The following is a 23,252-nucleotide window of genomic DNA, read 5'->3' as shown; positions in this document are numbered from 1 at the left end:
GTTGTTAGTCATTTTTGCAGATGTGTTTTTCCCTGGCGGCTCACACTTTAAACACACATCACACACACATATTTCACTCACCCTCATGTCATGTCGTTTCAGACCTGTGTGACTTACTTTATTCTGCAGACCACAAGAAGATTGTGAAGACAGTTTTGGCCACCATTGACTTTTTTTGATGACTTTGATGACACACAAAACATTAAGTCCTTTCTCAAAATATCTTTGGTCACACTTTATATTAGGTGTCTTTAAATACTATGCACTTTTATGAAAAAAAAAAAAAAAAGTACAATGTACTTATTGTGTCCGTGTTGTTTTGCAAAACACGTGCTATTGAAGTTGGAAACGGGTAAGGTTAGGGAGAGGTTTGTGAAAGGTCAACAGTGTAATAACAGATGTAATTACAGAAATGAATTACATATGTAATTATATGCAGTTGTTTTAACATGAGTACAATGTAAAAACATGTATGTACACAATTAGTGCATTGTATCAAATAGTAAGGAAGTAATGACTGAATTTTCACTTTTTGGTAGGGTGACCAGATTTCTCATGGTGGAAATAATGGAGAACAAAATTCAGGATCACACGTTGAGAGAGTGCTTCTGGTGTGTGTCATTCTTTTTCACACCTTACTGCGCATAATAACTTGATAAACTCTTTTTGGAGATCCTTGTTAAATGCACAGATGCTTCTTTGATATCTTCGTGTCTGACTTGATCTCCGTGCTCTCTAATATCCCGCCTTTACTATAGCTGCAAGTAAACGAATTATGATTGGATGTTAATTTTGTTCTCCAAAATATACTATGACGAGATTGGCTACCTTTGATTAGGCTATTCTCGCGTGTCTCGATTTTACGATCACCTAGCAAAGACAATTTAGGAAAGAAGAAATGTGGGACAAAACATGATTTTTTCATAATAAGTCGGGACACTAAAAATAGAGCTGAAAAACAGGACGTCTGGTCACCCTATTTTTGGGTGAACTATCAATTTAAGATTTAAATTAGATTAACATTTTATAGCTTATGAAACTGAAGTTACATTACCAGCTATAAGTAATACATTTTTTTATAAATATTATTGTTTTTTTCTTTATTTTTCATAAATTTAGTTCATTATATATTTAAATACCTCATTAATATTACATCAATGTCACCTTGGGATGAATCTGACCTACTAATTAAATATATAGTATATATCATCTGTTGTTTCTAACCATAAGCATACACAGCTTTGACACTTCTAGTGCAGAGGGACTCAAAGCGTTGTGGCACAAGGCATCACAACACATCATCGCTAGCTTCTAGTGTAGACACGGTGTTACACACCATGACAGATAAGAGAGGAAAAGAGAAGGGTTAGGAGGCGAGAGCTGACGAACGCCTGCAAAAAGATGCTCATTTACTCATACTAGCGCACACATATACACACATCGAGATTGAATCGAGTGGTTATTGTTGAGTGTCATATTGCTGAGTATGTTTTTGCAGTGCTGTCTTTCTTTCTGTCGGCCAGAAGCCTCAAAGGAGAAGGGGTCACGTATGAGGTCAGAGGTGGGGTCATTCAGAATGACAAAATGTCACTGCACTGCCTACCCTGAGCCCTGGTGCCCTTGCTAAAAAAAAAAAAAAAAAAAAACCCTGAAAAACTGCAAGCATATGTGTCTGTTGAAAAGAGAGTGCAAAAGAGTCCTGAAACCATAGGCAGCTTCGGGCACACTTACAAAGAGTGTTGGTGTGTGAATATGAGATTAGATCACCAGAAGGGTGACGTGTTTGTGATGGTGTGTGTGTGTGTGTGTAACCTGCATGCAAACATATGGCTGTCGGACATCTTGTTTTGAGAGAGACCATATGCTGGTTTTGGACATGATGAGCCTTTTTCTCTCTCTTTTTTTTTCTGCAGCACAGCACATATTATACACTTTCTCATACACACACACACATGAGTTCTATTCTTCTGTATCTAGGGAACCAACATCTATCCATCCTCCAGAGAGAGTAAGCTACTCTTATCTTAGCAGGTCAGGGATGCATGGGCTGCGATATATCCCAAACATTCACCTTATATTGATTTGGCAACCCAGTATCCTCCTCTTTCTTCGCCTTTCCCAATAGAGCACTCAAAAGCTCCAGAACACAGACGAGGAATCCTTACAAAGATATATCATGGTAACCGTAGTTTCGGCTGAAATACAGTAGTTGCTACTATATATGTTTCTTTAATAAACTAAAACATTAAATAAAAACTAGAAATATAAAAAAAATGACAAAACGTCAGATAGCTTTAAGGAGATCCTATTTTGGTTTACAACAAACTAGCCTTTGGGACTGACTTTGCACTGTCATTTTGTAAGTGGCGAAACCGGATCCGTTTGCTTAGCTTAGTGAACATGCTGTATATCTACATTGGTTGCTATGGTAATGATGTAAGCATCAGCACAATGCCAAGAGACTTTCTCATGCAACAACTGAGAGTAGCTGTCACTGACAGGCTGTCAGTATGGAAAAAGGACAGACAACTGAAAGTTTTTCCTCGCTCTGCTCATGTATATTTTGACATCTCGCTGCAGTGCTGAACTCGCAATGTGGATGAGAGAATCTCAGCAACAGAAACATTTTACACATTCATGCATATATTGTGTCCAAAACTGCTGACTTGCTTGTTCATTCTCTGCATGGCATGTATCATATAGTTCACTAGATGACTAAGGAATGATTAATAATGAGTGTATTTGAACATAACTCCAGACAGTATTGTGCATGTTACTGAATGGCAAGAAGGGCTACTTAAAATCCATTCAGACTCATTGAAAAAAATCATTTGGATGTAGTTTAGCAGTAAATTTCATTTTTCCCACACACAAAAACTAAACTCATTTCAAGCATCATACAGCTGTGATGTTTTGTTCCTGAATAATTCAGCATTTTTGCACAAATCGGTTTAATGAATGATTAATTGAATCACTCAAAGTCATTGACTGCACCAGAAACTGCCTAATTCCTTACTACAGTACTGTAGTAGGCAAAAAAAAAAAAAAGTATGTGAAATGAGTAGTATGTCCGAGTCCGAATTCACAGTACTTATAAAACAGCAGTCAAAAAGTACCCGCATGACTTACTACTTCTGACAGATTGTAAAGTGTGCATCCAATAGACACTTTACTACCCCATGAGCTCAGTGGAGAGGATTTGTAAATGACAGTTAATGACAACATGACGGATGTAGTACGTCCAAATTATATTCATACTACACACATTCATACTACAAGAGTTGTCAAAAATACCGACTTCGGTACCAATCAGTACTGAAATTTTAAAAATGTGATGCTTTGAGTGCTGTTGAACGGATTTATAAACACCTCTGATTGGCCATTGTGTTTACGTGCTCATCAGATACAGTATGTCTGTGATTGGCTACAATGATCAACGCACGGGAGCATTTGAAAGCACACGGAAGTGTTTGAATTTGAAAGCGTTTTGAAAATGGGAGCGTTTGAAAGCGTCTATCAGTGGACTGGTCTGCGATAGAGACACCTGCTTTCAAACGCTCCCGTGTGTATCTTTGTAAGCGCTTGGTGAAGAGCGTCATTGATGACTATTTACAATGTTTTTGAAGCACTGATCATTGTAGCCAATCACAGACATATCCGATGAGCGTGTCTACACAATGGCCAATCAGAGGTGTTTATGAATCCGCTCAACAGCGCTCAAAGCGTCAGATTTTTAAAATATCAGTATCGACTTGGTACCAAAGTCGGTACTTTTGACAACTCTACATATTACATAGAACATTTTTTTTTTTTTTGTACCGGACGCAATGTAATTACTTATTAAAAAGAAGTATCTACTCAGAGAGTATAATTTCAGATGCAGCAATTTACTTTTTCATTCCTGAATGAATCAGTGGTTTTGTATACATCAGTTAAATGAATGATTCAATGAATGAATCACAATCACATTTAATTTCTAAATGAATTGGAGGTTTTGATAAATATTTTGAATGAATTAACGAATTAATAACTTGCTCATAAACTTGTCACCACCTACTGGTGGAACTGTGTAACCTGCAGAAAGAGTCACTGAAAAATCCCACCACTAACACAGATACATAAAATATGTCTGGAACAAACACAAACAAGGAGAGTGATACAAAAATACCAGTGAAGTTGAAAGGTATGTAATATACTGTACTTGATATGATGACTAGAAAATACAATAATAGTAACAGTAATTAAAAGAGATAAATGTGTTAGAAAAGCAATCTTTTGTTAGGGGAGGCTCGTGGATTTACAACAGCATATGAAATTCAAGGGCAAGAGAAAATCCAGCGCTCTGAGAAGAAGAGTAACGAGCTATTCTCTCATTAACTTAATCGTCAGGAAGCTGGGCTGGGTAGCTTTATGCTGTTGTTGTTAAGGGGAACATATTAAAACAGTCAGCTTCCCATCCTGCCTATAAGAGTGCAGTCATGCAGATAAGTTTTGACCTTTTTGAACGATTCTTCCCCTCAATGGGACACGTTCAGCTTTCAGAACTGCAATATGATTGTTTTGTTTGCTGCACAGTTCTGTGATGTCTCTGTTGTTATCCTCTTCTTGTTGTTCTTCTTACTTTCTCTCTCTTTCCCCCTCACTCTCTCTGCCACTGTAGCATCATTTCATGCTCCAAATTCCAAATTTACCATCATTATCTGAGAAAATGGAAAGACAAAAAAGCAGCGTTGCTTTCATTTAGCATCTTCTCTCTCCACACTGAACATGAAAACAGAACTGAGTTCTGTATTTGATCTGCGTGTTGATTAGCTCCTGAAGACACAAACTTCAGAAGATAAGTCAGATCTACCATCATTTCACATACTTTTCACGTAGTAAAATGGCTTGCTGTATTAAACAGAGTTAATACAAGCTAAATCTAATAACGCCTCGGGCGAGTATCTCTCAAGTTAGACTGCCTGTGTTTCTTTTTCTATCTTGTCAGAGGCTGAAATGAGATAAGATAACCGAAAGAAAAAAAATACTTCCAAAAGAAATCATAACACATTTTTAAACATCTTTTTAAGCGAGTAAGATTAGAGTAAAAACTAAACGGAGTGAAAACTGAACTAAAACGAACCAGAGATTATCTTAAATGCCTGATTTATTGTTTTTCAATAAATAATGTGCTCTTTCTCGCGTACCCTTCTCATAGGGGTACATTAGTTATGAATCAATGTGCAGCCTTGCTTACAATCAAACTTATCTTCCTTATTCTCTCTTTCTCAAGCCTCTGGGGAAGGAATGGAGCTACTGGATGGTTGGTGAGAGAGGAAATAGATTTGTGTCAGTATGTTATTGTTCTGGGTCAAACCCCACGTTGGTCTAAATCAGTGGTTCTCAACTGGTTATTGCTTCAAGACCCAGATTCTACATCGGGAATCAAGCGCTGACCCAACACACTAACAAAATAGCTTATCGAACAAAGCGCCATATATTTAAAATGTATAGAATATAATCAGGAACCTAAATGGGGCCAAAATCTGAACAATTACTAAAATAAAATGGGCAAAATTAGACAATTTACATTTTTATAAAATAATAAACAGTGGGAATGTAATTTGCAAGCCTAATACATGGAACAAACAATAGGCTAAATATTATATTAGCATTAGCTAAAGTAAAAAAAAAAAAAAGAAAAAAAAAGAAATTGAATTTGCACCATAAAGTTTGATTGAAAAAGCATTCTGTCTTCCCTTATAAGTTGATACACCTATTTGATACTTTTTTTTTATCCTAATGACGCAAGATTATATGGCTAGATCAGTTTTAATACTAGCATTTAACAAATATTCCCTCCTGTTTGTGACTTAGTGGAAACAGATTTGCAACACATTTTTCAACTGGTTGGGAGCCAAATCTCTGATCTAAAATACAGTCTGCAATGGCACGCTGGATTATAGCTTAATTTACAGATAGTCTATCTATCAGCACAAGCTTCTAGAGTTTGGAGAACTTCGGACACCCAGCTGAACTCACAGGATATGGAAACCAGTGACTCTTCAAAGGAAAACAACACAGGGCAGCCCTGAAAAAAGATCCTCATATGCTGTGTATTTCTTCTGTTTTTGTATTCTCCTTTCTTCTCCTCCACCAAAAAAAGTGCACACGGAATCATGGGCTTTCAATATTTAAGGTGAAATATAGGAAGTGTGTATGCTGTGTGTGTGTGTGTGTGTGTGTGTGTGTGTGTGTGTGTGCGCTGCCGAACTTGTTTGATTCATTATTAAACACAATCCATTTTTCTCACTGCTACTGATAGTGGGCAAAGCTCCCAGCTTTAATTCCCTTGCATTGCAGATTAGAAGCTGAATAACAATAGAAACAAGTGAGAAAAGGCACAAGAAAGTGAGTGCACAATGCCATTATTACTTTTCTTTATTTATTTTTTTTTCCTCTCCACTTCACTTCCACCATGTATCTCACCTGACAGGAAGTACGGTGTGAATGTTTGAAGCTGAAAGACGGGGAATATCCTATTATCTACTTTCAGCTCAACACGACGTGCACATGATGCTTTCTGGCTCTCTCTGGCAGACTATCAAGGACAAGTCGTTGTTATGATTCCCTCAACTTGGCTTTGGGGTCTTATGAGGTAAAATAGTAGGGTAGGAATGAAACAGGAATGGTTGTGTTGATGTGATGCTCCTACTTTCTTTCTGGACTTGCTGATTACAAAGTGATTTTAGGGAGAAAATACATAGGAGCCACAGAGGCTCTAACAAGCAAATGCGCACAAGCCTCATACACTCTATTTGCAACACTGACACTTCGTCTGCAAGTTGCACAACAAGAAAAAACATAAATAAAAGTGTTGTGTCTGACTGCTATCCCCGCTCTAGAAACCTTAAGGAAAGAGCTTTGATTTTAAATGGAAATTAATGCCATTTTCCTCTTGAGGGAACCCCTAAAGTCAAATACAGTAGCTCACTCTACTGATAAAGGCCAGAATGAGCATAAATATGCATTTCATAAGACCTTAAAGGCGACATATCATAAAAAGCCTTGACACTGTGAGCAACACTGGTAGTAAAAGTAAAAATGGTCTGATGATGGTGAAATTCCATGACTATTGATAAGAAATGTTCATTGAGCACCAGATTAGCATATGAGAATGATTTCTGAAGGACCATGTGACACTGAATACTGGAGTAATTGCTGAAAACTCAGCTTTACCATCACAGGAATAAATTACATTTTAAAACATACTGAAATAAGAATAAAATAATAATATTTTACAATATTACTGTTATATTGTATTTTGGATTAAATTGATGCAACGTTGGTGAGCAACAGAGACTTCTTTTAAAAAAACATTAAAAATCTTACCGAACACAAACTTTGGAATAGTAGTGTATGATGCTCACTTTAAAACTTTCTTGGAAACTGAACCTTTTTATGCCTTCATTAGTCTAAAATAGGAGTATGTGATGTGTGAAAAAAATGAAAGTATGATTACCTGTGAACATAATATTTTTTTATTGTGTATCATTTTAATTATTTAATTGTGTGTATTTAGGATACATAAAATTCTAGTCATGAAATTAGTTTTAGCAAAACAAACGTATTGGCCATTTTTACAATGTTTAATCATTTCACACAATGATATCAAATACAACACATGACTTCAAATGCGATGGAAATGAGAATTCTCCTATGACGCATGGGTGTCCACTGTTAAACATTGTTAGTTAGAAAAATAAAGCTAGTGAAAGTGTGTGTTTTCTGGCAAAAGTCAGTCCACAGGGCCAAAAATGCCGATAGCTTAAGAAGATAAAATGGTTAAAAGAACAAAGCTGATGGTGATGTTTAAAGTTAATGATGATAGAAAGAATAGTTTCAAGGGGCGAAAGAGGACAGAGAAGAGCCACAAACAATACATGAGAGTGGTCTGAAGGACATGCCAGCGTGAGCGTGGTGCAAGTGTATGAAACATCAACACAATGTACTCGCTATTGTGTGCGTTTGTGTGTCAGAGAGCTCTGAAGGCCAGTGTGTGGATATGACTGCTGTGCTGCTAATTAACCAGGACAATAGTTCTACTGGCCACACACTGTGAGATCTCTCCACGGTACACATCTTTACACACGTAACGCACACACACACAGACACACACAGAGATCCACCACAGAGGAGCAAAGTGTCCCCTGATAGCACACTAGCACTCTCTCTCTCTCTCTCTCTCTCTCTCTCACACACACACACACACACACACACACACACACTGACTTCACCCTGCTTTCACCCTGACTTCAAAGGGTAACAATCACACCTGTGAAGCCTGTGATATTCGTTTTAGCTTTTAAAATGGCTGATAACTTAATATAAGTGCATATCTGAAAAGTCAGGATTTTATTTTTTTATGTATTAATTTATTTATTTATTTTTAGGTGGGGTGGTAACTTAATATGTGACCTGTGCTGGCAAAATGTGTTGGAAGGCACACAGGCTAATTTCGAGCTACAGGCAAAACAAGTGAAAAATGTCAATTTTGGTCAAAATTGAGGTTTTCACAAAAATGAGTTCATTAAGCCCTCATTTAGCGATCCCAATGCTCCAAATAGCTATTACACATCTAAAAGTATCTTTATCTGTACATTTTCTGAGAGGAGTACCTTTCCTTTGACCATTAAAAATGCCGTATTTCTCTGCTCGCTTCTGGACTACTGGCGCTCCCCTCAGCACAAGTTTGGTATCGTTGTAAAACACAGTCATTCATTGGAGTCTGAACTAATGAAATGTAATTTTCAAACTCATGCAGATGTAAACAAAATTATTTTACTCATGCTGACTGACAGATCCGAAGAGCGCGCACAAAGACGCCTCAGACAGCGTGTGATCCCGATATACACATACATAGAATTACCGTATTTCAAAAAATCTGTCTTGGTGAGTATTCACGCAAACTAATAACTGTTATGTCTTAAGTGAATGTTTGGTTAACTGTTTGGGAAAAAAAAAACATCTGATGTGTAACATTATATTAGATCTGTATGGTACAGTAGGTTTTAATATAGGCTGTCTGTTTCATTAATGTTAATCAAACAATTGCGGAATCATGGAAAATATATATATATATTTTCCTATAGATATGGGTTTTGACTTGGTTTGCACCAATGGTTGTATTACCAGGGATCTAAAGGTATGTTGCTAGGTGATTAGAAAAGGTGTTATGATAGGTGCATGAAATCATACATCATTTTAAAGGGTTTTTAATAGAGAATGTGAGAATAACACTAACCCATTTTTGAAAATTTGCTCATTTTGCCAGCACGGGTTACATATAACTATTTTAGATAATGACTGTTAGCTTTGAAGCTATCAATATGCTAATGTACTACACAATAATAATAATAATAATAATAATAATAAAAAAAACTTTTATAAGCCCCAAATTCTTTACTTTGCTGGAAAACAGATATTACCTTCTGCTCAGGGGTATATTCACATTTTTGACAATAAAATGTTCTTCTGAATATGTCCAACTAGTGATAGCAAATTATTTACTGATGGTGTGCCTTTAAATAAAGGCTACTGGTTATTTAAAGATGAAAAGTGAGATATTTTATGATAAAATATTCATTATATCTCAGCCGTAGAGGGAAAAAAATAAAAAAATAAACCAGGTTATTTCCCCAGAAAGTGAAGAGCACAAAATTAGTGTTTAACTAGCTTTAAAGAGCACAGTTGCTTTTGACTAAAAAACAAAAAAATATTGTGCAAATTGCATTTGTTTCAGTTTGTGATCAGTTTGTGATCTCTCTGCTTTACATATTGACAGGACAGTAAAGAATAAAGGCCTTTGTTTCAACACTCTTCGGCTGAAAGCAGTACCACTTTCAGCTCAAAATGAATTTGTTCTGTGACATTTAGGAATGAGCAAGTCTTTGGCACACTGACGCTGACCTGAGTTCAGAACGTAGAGGCGTTCGGTGACTGGTGTTTGTGGGGCTTTTTGTTACAAGTGTCTGCCCACGTCCTCTGTGCTCTAGAATAACAAGTGCCCACGGGTATCAGTGGCACAACTCATGCCAGTTCAGGCCATGCCAGGGCAGGGCGGCCTAACTGGGGCAGAAACACATTCGCCCTGTGGCTTACCAGAAACTCCATCCAAAGAAAACAAGCCCACACACAAAATCCTATACCCTTATCCAAAAGCACTAGGGGTGTAAGAAATAAACTGGTTCTGAGTGAGTGAGTGTGTGTGTGTGTGTATGTGTGTGTGTGTGTGTGTGTGTGTGTGTGTGTGTGTGTGTGTGTCCGGGGTTTCATTGTAAATTCAGCTGTACACCAATGCTAAGCATCACCACCAAACGAGTCTGTGTGAGCCGCTATACAGGGCAGCTCAGTAATAGTCTCCCCTCTGACCCACATGAGGCTAGAACAACATAACACAGGAGGAGAGACAAACAACAGCTAATCCTCTGTGCACACAACAGCACTGCAATAGAGCCCATTAATAAGAGAGGATTAGCCACTGCTAACGCTAACGAGCGTCCTCGCCACAGGAGCACATTTCTTCTCTATCAGATATCTGCTTATCTCTGCCTGTCTCTCATTCCCTTCTCAACCTGTCTATCACACATAACGCTGTAAATCACAAACACTGTGGAAAAAGAAGGTTTGCAGAGACTGAAAATTAAGCGGGTATGGAGAGCAGAGGGAGACACCAGGACAGAAATGAAAGAAAACAAATTGAGATGAACTCTGACAAGTGAAGCAAACAGAGGGGCAACTCTTACAAAAACACCATAAAATAAAAATAAGTTTTTGACTATGTCTCACAATTGTAACTTTCTCACAACTTTATACCAGACGTTATGACTTCATATGTCGCAATTGTGACTTTTTTTTTTTTTCTCGAAATTGCAACTTTATACTGGATATTATACTTTTATACTATATCTCCCAATTGTGACTTTTTTGTCTAGTCATTGAGACTTTACACACTTATTGTGACCTTATATACCTCCTAGTTGTGACCTTTACTTGTAATTTCGACGTTACTTTTTTTCTAATAAGTGCAACTTTATACCCAGTGTTGGAAAGTTACTTTTAAAAGTAACGCATTGCAATATTGCATTACTTAGTTACATTTTATGAAAAGTAATGTGTTACATTACTTTTGCATTACGTTTTCTCACCTGGGCTGGGCTTGCTTGTTTGTTTGTTCTTAATAACAACAAAAAAGTTATATTTTTTGGCAAATGTTAAGGCCTCTTCACACCAAAAGTGAAATGACTTAGCCTAAAGTGGAAGGAAATGCATATTTACACCTGTACAGTAGAGGGCGCAGCTCAAACAAACCTTTCAGCTGTGCTGCCATTCTGGATTACGGAAGAATAGGATACAGGAGAAGGAAGTTCAACACTCTTATTTCTAAATCTAATCTAAAGTAATTTTTGCTTATTAGTATGGTTGAATTAGATCATTATTATTACATCATTAAAGGTCAGCTGCAAAGACACTGGTTAATAAAATGAGATTAAATACATAAACCCCCAGTTTCACAGACAAGGTTTAGTCTCAGACTAAAATGCATGTTTAAGCTGTTTTAATGAAAGCAACTTGTACTGACATATCTTAAAATATGTCAGTGCCGTCGTTTTGTCTCAAGATGCACACCATTAATGTTTTTCTCTAGGGTACGTTTATAAAAGCTACTTAAATGTCCTAATTGAACTAAGGTCTAATCCTGGCTTAGGCTAAGCCCTGTCTGTGAAACCAAAGTATATTTGTGTAATTTAATATAGTTAATTATTACAGGTTTGCGTAAAATTCTGAGATTGCATTTCACAGTTTTTATTCATTTTAAGGAATACTGAATGTTTTTGTGCAAGTGAGATGAGTAAATGCATGATCACATTTAGTCTAGAACTACAATAACCATTATGTTTACAGAGCGCACACAACACCTCTGCGCTTTGTATCTCTCAACATGGGGACAGGAGAGCCGTCAGTCAATAAATGTGAAAAAGTAACTTGTGTTACTTATTTGAAAAAGTAACTTAGATATTTCGTTGCAAGTTGAAAAAGTAATGCGTTACTTTACTAGTAATCTGATTACATAACTCAAGTTATTTGTAATGAGTTACCCCCAACACTTTTTATACCACACATTGTGTCTTTATATGTCACAGTTGTGACTTACTCGTAATTGCGCTTTAAATCTCACAATGGGAATTTTTTGTAATAAGTGCACCTTTATGCCACACATTGTGTCTTTATAACTCACAATTGTGACGTTGTTACTCATAATTGTGGTTTTAAACCTCACAATGTGACTTTTTTCTAATAATTGCGACTTTATACCATATATTATAACTTTATATCTCACAACGTGATATTTTTTCGTAATCGACACTTTAAATTACACGCTGTCTTATATCTCGCAATTGTGATTTCAACCCAAAGTCGCAATATAACAGAAATAGTGGCATATGTATATATTGTACAGCATATTTCAGAGAAGTCTGATCAAGTTAAAGTTTTGCAAACTCCAAATAAATAAATAGAAGGAAACATTTGCATGGATGAATTGTTCACAAAAAGATGTGTATAGAAAATAGATAAGGTTATTTTCCATTTTATGCCAACTTTAATCTCATAATAATTATTATTGAAATTATTTTTATTTTAAGGCAGGAACTAGTTTCCATAAAAACGACAGAACATGTGAAGTGAGTCAACCAAAATCTGGATATTCGAACACATATTCAAAATGGAATTGATTGACAAAGAAACAGCCAATGACAAATAAACTGCCAATCTTTTTCCTGTTTGAACATGATGGAATAAGTAAAATCCGCATATGCAAAATGACAGTAAAGGGATGGGTGACAGGCTATGGAGTGTAAGAGAAGGAAGGTAATTTGGAAAACAGTGAGGAGGATGGAGGTGGAGAGAGTGGATTATGCTGTGAGCTGGTGCTGTCAGGCTTGGCTAGGCTGGCACAGAAGCGCAGCACTATAATAAGCACTCTCTGTTTGCCCAGCGCTAGGCCAGCATTGTGCCAGTTCGAGTGGACGGGCCAAAACCGACCCACAAAACACTAAAGACCTCGCTAATGGGATTCTCTTTACAGTCAGGCATGTCCTTAGCCATCTTGAGCAGGGCACTGGGATATAGTTGTGTGAGGACCCCGGGGGGATATACCGATCTGAGAATAGCGTGGTCATGTTCGTATATCTGAAACTAGAACACATCTGCGCTAGAGGTGTTGGAAATGCGCTGAGCATGTGAGTTTGCCTGTACTGATTGATTGCGTGGTAACAGGTAAATGCCCTGTTTAGCCAAACACTGCCTCACACCATCTGTCTCAGAGCATACACAGCCTGTTCATGTAGGTAGTGCCCTTAAGACAAACATACAAATGCAGACGCACATATACACACATGCCGCAAAGACTTAATGTTCACTCAAGCCTACTTATTCAGACAAAATGATTGTGTGTGTAAGTCTGGAGGCCACAGGGCAACACCTGACATGTCAAAAAAAGAAAAAAAAACTATGGAAGTCAATGGCTACTATCAACTTTCAGTTTACCAACATTCTTCAAAATAAATGATGAGTAAATTATCATTTTTGGGTGAACTATCCCTTTAAGTTAAACCTGATAATAGCTGGAAGGGATCAGGAAACATGAATTAAACTGTTTTGTGGCTTTTTTATTTTTAGATTTGTAAACAATTATTTTATAGATTTGCATTTTTAAAACAGCATTACGTTGAAACTGTAATTTTAACAGAATATTTAGAGTTAATTTCACCACTACAAACTCAACAAATATATATATATATATAAAATGTCACAAAAAAAAAACTTTTTTTACAGTTTACATCTAAAATTTAAATTTACAAATTCAAAACTATAAAATACATCATAAAAAATCTAATTTTTTACATCACGTCTAGATATCAAATGTACACAGTTCATATTTAGAATTCAAATTTGCATTTCAAATTTACTAGTGCCATTTGTGTTCAAGTGGGTTGTGAGAGAGAGAAATTTTTTTTTTCAGGTTTAAGTGGTACAATCGTACACATTTCTTCAAATAGAAAAAAGTGAGAAGATCAGATCTTCTCTAGGGGAGCTGTACCTCTGATGGACAATGATATTTATCATGGTGTTAATTAGCCCTGCAAGTTATGATTTAATTAAGTTCATTCGCGCCTTCCGTTTAAAATGTCGTTAGTTGCTTGCTGACATCACCGCTATCTCTCACAACCCACTCGTACACAAATGCACGACGTGTTTGTGCAAGGTGTGAGTGGAAAAACAAAAAGCATGTCTTTCAACTTGTCATCAAGCTCTGCCCAAATTAGAACGTGAAAATAGAGTCGCAGTTTCCTGGGATGTGTTTTGTGATTACTGCTACTACACCCACTCAAGCAAAACACACACACTTGTACCCTCACCCTGCACTCCTTTAATGATTCACTCAATATTATTTTGGACCTTAAATACCACTCAGATAGCAACAATAGCTCTGTTGATTTCTTCCTGCTGAATAAAAATGTCACATTCTGTCATCTCTCTCCTTGACCACCTTGGGTACTGATATGCAAATGCAGGAGTGTTGTTCTTTTCTCTCTGAGAAAGGAAATAAGATATTGTTGATCGTTGCTTTATGATTCAACAGAGACTGTGAAGTGGGAAAAAAATACATAAGCGCGGTCTACTTCAAAAACAAATTCACAGTTCACCTAAATAATAATTCATATGTTTTTGCATTATGCATTTCGTCTTTCATCAGCTCTTGACTTCTTTTGCAGTTGTCATATTTGACATTCTCAGTTCTCGTGACTCATGAAAAAAACTTATAACAAACACCATCAAGATTACTGGTTACTAAATGTGTGTATATATATATATATATATATGTATGTGTGTGTGTGTGTGTGTGTGTGTGTGTGTGTGTGTGTACATGTATGTACATAATGTACATGTACCCAAGTTTTAAATTCTGATTTCATACTGTACATACACACAATTTGTTTGGCCAATTGTTTTATATATATATATATATATATATATATATATATATATGTATATAAGATGAAGCACCTTGGAGTACTATACCAATATCATTACACATGAATATGGTACTCATTCAGTATCAAGGTATATATTAAAATACCATAGTTTCAGCATCTAATGTCATCACAGTATTTTTTTTCAGTCCAATAACAGCTGGTCTCATGCATTTAAACTGCTCATCTGTTAGTAAAACTACATACACAGCAAGCGGATGTTGATAAGTCCATTTATTGTACTAAAAATGGCTGAATACAAAGTACATTCACAAGAACAGCACTTTCTGCTAGACTGTGCAGAGCCGACAGAATCTCTATCACTGGCTTAATGTAAGTAAATGACTCATGACATTAATCTAGCCTCCCTATCTACTGCTTTTGTAATCTGTCTCAGACACACAGAGAAGTAAAATCCCATATGTGATCATAAAATAAGTTTTCACACTACGGACATACTGTCAGGTGTACCATATATTTATATATATTTGATAAATATCATTCAGAGCTAGTTACATATTTACACATTCCCAATGTAGAGACGGAGGAATGTCAGTGACTACAATATTCACATCAATATGTGTCCTCAGTTCAAAGGCAAACGTGTATTTGGTGTCTGTGTTACATTGTGGCACAGTCATTGGTGTGAGGCAAAGAGGTCATTGCCTTCATAGCAAGAGAGAGAGAGAGAAAGTGAGAAAGAGACTGGAATGGAGTTCATGTTACAGTCAACCAATCTAATTAACAAACTCGACTGGCTGACACTCTATGGCACTGAGCTCCGTTCGGGTATGAAGAAGCCAAAACGGAGATAATGTTCTCACCTAAGCGTAATTTTCACTCTTGCTTCTTTTCACTTAGAGTCTTTTGGAGGGGAGACAAGAATAAGAAGGGGAAAAAATAAAGCAAAGTGCAAATTCGTCATTCGAGTCGGTTGCAATGCCTTTCCTCTTTATCATAAAACATTCCCGTTTTTTTTTTTTTTTTTATGTAGCGAGATGAGAAAGACTGTGAGTTATGGGGGAAAATAGCATTACTGTATTTGATAAGAGGTCAGAGTGCATTACAGGAGCTATTAAGTCCTCTTAGGTGGGTTTTCAATGAATGTGAATGGTCTGGCTGTGGCAGAGAAAAAAAGATAGAGCGGAGAAAAGTGAGGAGAGGATATTGAAAAGTGGGAAGAAGGACAGAGGAAAGACATACCTACCAAACCCAGGGTGACTGCAATGATAGTAAGACTCCAATGGGGTTCAAAGAGGACAGGAGCAGAGAGGAAGGGGGCAAGTCCATATAAAAGAGTTCATAGCAAAGGGAAGAAATGCACAGCGGAGGAGAGGCAAAAATGGAGAGATCACAAATCCATTAGTCCAAATTCCTTGCAGTGTCCTTAGATGAGAGATATCCACTCCCAAAAAGCTATGGAGAAAAAAAACGTCAGGGTTGGGGTGACAAACATCAGCGGACAGACGCCCATTTTCAGTCAGCTTTTCCTTTCCGACTTTGTCCATTTGGTTTTCTCATTGTTTATGTGCGAAAAAAAGGTAGTTATATATATTTCAGAGATGAAGAGATATGTGATATGGCAATCTGTGACAAGAGGCAAGCTCTGTCTTACTCCCGCAGAGCAAAAAGAAAAACATTTTGGAAAAAGAAGAATGTTTAAGGCAGTCTTTTTTGGCCGGCCCCCTTCTCTTGGTCAACGCCCGTTACTGCACCTACAAGAGGATAGATACGACTTACTACTCACGTACTGGAACGCAATACATTCCATGCAAAATATTTCTATTAAAATAAATAGATAAATATTAATAGTGCAATTAAAACATATCTTTGGACGAATATATGTAAACAACATAAGGTGGTGAGAAGAGCAAGGGGGCAAGACCAAAAACCTGCTCAAAATGTGGGATTAGAGCTCCTTTACTGTTATCAATTATTACATTTATTTTGCTGTAATTAACACTTTTACATTGCAGCTTTATATACAAGCCATTTATGTCACACAGAGCATGTACAAAACTTTTTAGAGGGTACGTTGTCTTTGCAAAGTTCATTCAGAGACTTTCATTCTGATTTGAACAAACCTGCCCCCCTTAGTCCGCACTTGTACGACAGCACTGCACAGATGGCCGTGCTCTCAGTTGGTTTTTTTCTCTCTGTGCTGTTGAACATAATTTATAGAATATGGCCAGGAAATCACAAAATGAAAAAGTCAAAAGTCCCCAAAAAGTTTCCATACAATCCCTGTTACTCTTTGCTAAGATACAATGTTGAGATAGACTCGTTACACGAAATAGAGCAAGAGTGACTACGATATTTTTTCCAAAACAGTTCCTGCTGGCCAACACTGCTTTTACAGCCAATGACTGATCCAGAGGTCTCTCACAATGTTAGGACACAGACTCTTCACGCAGTAGGCACAGCTTGCCTACCGGGTGCAGATCAGCAGGAGAAATGCAACTGACATTTCATCTCATCAGTAGGCAATGAGGCACTGCACAGTAACAGTTTCAGCCACTGCTTCACTGTACCCTGCTGACACAAACACCAGCTGCTGCAATCTGTCCAGAGACCAGTGTGCGCCTTACGGATCCCGCATGTCACTAATACAGACACAGACTTTTTATCACTGCATTAAAGGCGACGCGCTGGCTTTGTATTCAGGACTGCCTGCTGCTGACCCATCGTTTTTGATGCGCAGGTGTAAGGTGCGAAAGTTACATAATATAAAGTCTTTTTCATTGATTTTGTGAGATTTATTTAGGATGATCTAAACTTAAATGTACGTAGGGCTCAACAATAAGGAGGAAGATAGATAGATAGATAGATAGATAGATAGATAGATAGATAGATAGATAGAGTTAATTAATGAAATTAGTTCATTTCACTCAAATAATAATGAAAGTTCATTGTACTTAATAGAAAAAAGTTGAGTGAACTCAAAATTTGATTGTAGATAGATAGACAGACAGATATAAAACATCTTACTGTTGAGCCCTGCTGTTACTTTATTTATTTTTTTTATTTTTTTTTTGAGGGTGGATAGGAATCGATACATGGATAAAAGACAAAAGGATACAACATAGGATGTATTGGATCTGACTTCGCTTGTATGAGCACCACATCTCAATGTATCTCAAGCATGTACATGTGGCAAGGACAATTATTATTAAGGAACTGCTATTACTGTCTGAAGATGCAAACGTACAGGTTTCTGCACAAAAAAAGAACATGAATACAAAAAATTATATTATGAACATGACCATAATTCCACTATAATGAAGTTGAGGTGTTTTTGTATGGATGCACATGCACATATACACACAGTCATTGGTTTATGGCTTCAGGTGCACCCAAAAGGGCTTTTAGTGGCCTTGCTCAAGCTGTTTTCTCAGATCTAATCACTGAGACAAGAGCCCTTCCCTAATCCTGGTCCTCACCTCTGCAACCTCGACATCTGTCGAAGTGTGTATATGCAAGTCTGTGAGTGTGTCGGGGAGCATCTGGGCCTAATGAGGCTCACAGCCTGCCACTGCACCCGTTTAGCACCTTCCCATGAGCACCTGCGTCAGAGGTTACCTCCTGACGTGATGTACTGTTGTTGTTCTTGCCACTGGATCCCTTCCACTCCTCTCAATTCAGTGATTTTCAACTCTAGAATGAGGTTTGATTCTATAGATGGATGAACCCCAGAGTCATCTCAGTGCACAGGGTTTATACTCTAGTCATCAAAGATGTTACTGAAGTCTAACAATGTAACAAATTAGTAAGTTGTACAAAGGTCGACAGATAAAAAATAAAGTGTTAAAATAAGTGGGAGAAAAAAAAGACACAGGAAGGGGAAAAATAGGTACACTGTAAAACCGAACAGTGAAATTAATGAAATGAAATGAGTTTGTTTCACTCAAATAATAATGAAAGTTCATTGTACTTAATAGAAATAAGTTGAGTGAACTCAAAATTTGATTGTAGTAAGCTGAACTTATTATGATTGAGTTGCAACTGATTTCTAATTCCCAGCATGCTTTGCATCAGACTGTATAAGGAAAATAAATGTTGAAATTAAGTGTTATTTTGTGTGTTTTTGCACAAGATTAACTTAGGGAGACATACGTTAGTGTTTAATGTTGTATTATTTTGGGATTTACAGGGGGTTCTGTTTTGTTAGTTTTGTAGGGTTACCATTGTTGTAGAGTAGAGCCAGTGGTTAGGTTGAGGATGGGCTGCAAAATTTTAAGACCATATATACTGTATGTTGTTTGATTATATACATGCAAATATATAATGACAGTCTCTTTGATAGTCATAATAGCACGTGTTATTTACTATCTAACATTTAACCAAGACATGAATGTGATGTTTATGTAAATTAACTGTAACCGCTTCCACGGCTCTCGGCCCCGCCCCACTTGTCACAAAAATTTTAAGTTCTACTAACTTAAAAAAATGAGTTAGTTCCTCAAATGTTTTGAGTATTCTGAACTTATTGAGTTTTACAGTATACAGTGCTATTAAAAAGTTTGGGTTGATAAGATTTTTAAAAGTTTGTATAAGAATTCTCTTTTCATCATCAATGCTGCATTTCTTTGATTAAAAATACAACAGTAATATTGTGACATTACAATTTAAAATAGATGTTTTCTATTTTATTATATTATAAAATATAATATATTCCTATGATGGCAAAGCTGAATTTTCAGCAGCCATTACTTCAGTCTTCAGTATCACATGATCCTTAAGAAATTTAGTGTGTGTGTGTGCACTAACAAATGTAAAACATGTTTGAACTGTGAAAAATCAAAAACATTATGTGAAAGATCTAAAAAAAAAAAAAAAAAAAACACATCAATGAGGGTCTGATTATCTTTGTTACTATTCAATTTTAAACATTTATTAATTGCAGTTCTTAATAAAGTTACCAGCCAATTGCTTGGTGAGTTTTATTTACTTCAGAATTATTCCAATATGCTTTTTAAGCCATTCCCTAAAAGCAGCAGCAACAACAACAACAAAAGGATGACTTTGTTCAATTGGACAACATTACTATCTATTTATCTGCTAACTATTATCAGATATATTGTGGTAAAATAAACAAAAGTTAACTAACCATCTGCTTACAGTGATCCCTGTACACCCCAGCCAGCTGGCTTAATAAATTACACATCCTAATAACTACATTTTTCAGTAAAAAAAAAAAAAAATCAAAATCCAAAAATAAAATTACCAACTCTTCAAAAGCCCAAAATTAAGGAAAATTAGGGGCTTCCAACCTCTTTCTGATTATTAACAATGACAACACATTAACAGTGCTTGTTCAAAACCTTTAAGAGGAAAAGAGAGTAAAAAATGTGTGTTACGCCACAGGCAGATGGCCACAGTAAGTGGGAGTGTGACTGCTGTCAGCCTGAGCGAGATGCATTTTTCTGTTGTTAGCACTTTAAATAATTGTGCTGAGGCTAGTGATTATTTGCATAAACACCATTTAAACATAGCTCAAGAGCTCTAATCCCACACCAAACAGCGTGGAAAGAAAGACTGAGAGGGAAAGAAGAGAGATTGCAATGTGATTTGCTTATTTTCAAATAACCAAGCTGTAAAATAAAGCAAAGAAAATAAAGGGGGAAATTCTCCCCTATATTTTTAGTTATTTACTTTTTTTGCATCCAATTTTTTGTAGCATAGCCAGCAAACCAATAACTCTGCCTGAACGCTTTCAACTGAAACAACTAAGCTGTCTGTCAAAAAATTGCAATGATGACAATTTTGGATGCGGGGTCGCCTTTCATTCTCCCTCCTGCTATCTGTCAGAAGAAGGATAAATGTTGCATCGCCGTCTGCCCGGCAAATGTGATCATACTTGCACTGACACCTCATTGTTTGTTGATGTCTTTATTTATCTCTTTCTCCATTCGTCTACTTTCTTAAGGCCATTATTCAAGTTGTCTAACAATCATAACCGAGCCGTTCATCTGACGGCTGAAAATAAAACCGTCTCTGTCTAACTAGGTACAAACAGAGTGCTGGCCTCAGAAAATCTCCATATCCTCCATTTTGTATCAACAGCTGAATGACAAACTGTGATTTATGGCTGCGGAAGTGTCATAGCAACAGATTTTATGAGACAACGATGAACTGATTCGAGTCTATAGACAATTTACTGTCTGAGAAATGTTTGGTTTGACAGCAGCGTGACTACTTGATAGATACAGGATTTTCTTTAGTGGCCTTGCGACGCTTCAGACAGTCAGCAGTCACTTGGCTCGGCGAAGTCTTCAGAAACTTTGAACTTCATTAAGAAGCTAAGAGATATTCAAGGTCCTTCTTTTGTCCAGGCGTATGGCACTTTAGTGAGTTCTTTTTCATACTGTGAAACATACGGCTCTGTGAGAGACATGTTACGGGTAGTATGGAGAAGGTTTTAGGGTCGACCGCATGAGCAACATTTGTTATTATCTCCACACAGTGAGACAACACAGCATGGATGCACGTTAGACATGTGCGTGTGCCACAGGCCCAGCATGGGACATTTAAGCATAGTGAGGGTACCTGGTACCAGTGGGAGACAGTATGTGTGTGTCTGGGCTTGCCTTTCAAAACCCATTGAGGGTGCCTAGGAAAGGGGATGCACCCTCGGCATCTCACTGGGCACAGCAGCTGTCGCGATGACCTATCTGTGACACCGTGTCCTAACCAGACGTGACATGACACTGCAACGCGTGATAAAAGGTATCTTTTCCAGTTCCATGTTAATCAGTGTTTTGGTCAGAGTTAATCAGAGTCAGCCACAACAACGATACGCGACGATTATGTGCAATGTCGCAGCTGGAGCAACAACATACAAAGTATGACAATGATAATCTCAGGTACTGATTATGTGCTTTATTTAATGTTAAAAGAATTTAATGGCCTTAATGGCCTAAAAAGCCTTTATGGCCTTTGAAAGCAACAATGGATAATTCACCTCAGATCTTGAAAATAAAAGCAACAAGAATGTTCAAACTGAAAATGTGAACAAACAAGTGTATGTAATGACAAAGATTGTTTCAGTCATTCAGAATGAATATTTAATCATGTTAAAATGGTTTAATAATAAATATGAATTTGATTATGCTATTACTCATTTTGGTGCATGCAGAGCACTTGCAGAGAGAGCCCGCCCCCCTTATGCTTCTGATTGGCTGTAATTTTTGATTGATTGATTTTGTTGCATCTCATAGTCATGTCGCGTCTGGTGTGGACGGACTTGTTGCTGAAATCTTATCGCATCATGGACACGTGTCAGTCAGAAGCATTATTCGGACAAGATTATTATTATTATTTTTTAAATTTAATCAATACATGTGATTTCATGTATTGATTCGGACTGGATTGATTTTCGTTACTAAAGTCACACAACAGATTTGTGAGAAATCCTGTTTCAGTCATGGAATTAATAGATCTTGTGAGGATAGTACCATATTTAGTTTTTTGACAAGAATGAAAATGAAGCTGTAAGTGATAGAAGTACATTGTGGATCGAAGTACATTCAATGGATTATACTACTGTTTAACAACATACCGATTGTTCAGATGATGTGATAAAAAAAAAAAAAAAAAAAATCAGTAAACAAAAAAAATCTATAAATTGACAGTTAAAAATGGTGAGCTGTGAACACCATTGTGATCTAAGTGCTTATTTTTTATACAGTCAATGCAAATGTAGCCTAATTTTCATCCGTGTTAAACACAATATGGCATCTAACCTGACTATGAATCAGTGTTTTTGAACAAATAAGTTGAATGACTCAGTGACTCACTCGTAAAGATAGTCACTTGTCACCACCTACTGGCATAATGATGTAACAATCCAGTCATTAACTTTATATATATTACACTGACTTTCTTTAAATATATTTTAAATAACATTATATTTAATTATATCCACAGCTAAAACTGCTCAGAAAATTGTCAAAAATGTCTAAATAATTTACTGCATTAATAGTCAAAATAAATCAGGATTGTATTTCTCAAATTATAGGTACAGTAAGTTAATTGCTCTTTTTTACCAAAAAAAAAAAAAAAAAAAAAAAGAATGTCTGAGACATTACATTAATTTAGCTTACTTTTAGAAACATTAATTTAGCTTACTTCTTGAAGAAAAACCTGGGGCTATGAGGATTTATCTCTTTAGCCAAACCC

General features: G+C 36.6%; 1 protein-coding gene across 5 annotated transcripts in view; it reads right to left on the bottom strand.

The window, feature by feature from the left end:
• pcdh1b (protocadherin 1b) overlaps window positions 1–23,252 on the bottom strand; it is a 272,809-nt gene that overhangs the window by 112,422 nt on the left and 137,135 nt on the right. The window contains exon 5 of one of the 5 annotated variants that reach the window (XM_051918523.1): window positions 15,289–16,789. The exons of the other annotated variants lie outside the window; for them this stretch is intronic. Within the exon in view, the coding sequence (XP_051774483.1) occupies window positions 16,734–16,789 (56 nt within the window). The 3' untranslated portion in view covers window positions 15,289–16,733. Of the gene's footprint in view, window positions 1–15,288; window positions 16,790–23,252 lie in introns of those variants that run through there. 5 annotated transcript variants of the gene reach the window in all.

Source organism: Ctenopharyngodon idella, chromosome 14 (assembly GCF_019924925.1).
Source record: "Ctenopharyngodon idella isolate HZGC_01 chromosome 14, HZGC01, whole genome shotgun sequence".
Lineage (NCBI taxonomy): Eukaryota > Metazoa > Chordata > Actinopteri > Cypriniformes > Xenocyprididae > Ctenopharyngodon > Ctenopharyngodon idella.
The sequence above is the reverse complement of the archived record's forward strand: the minus strand, read 5'-3'. Positions and strand labels throughout refer to the sequence as shown.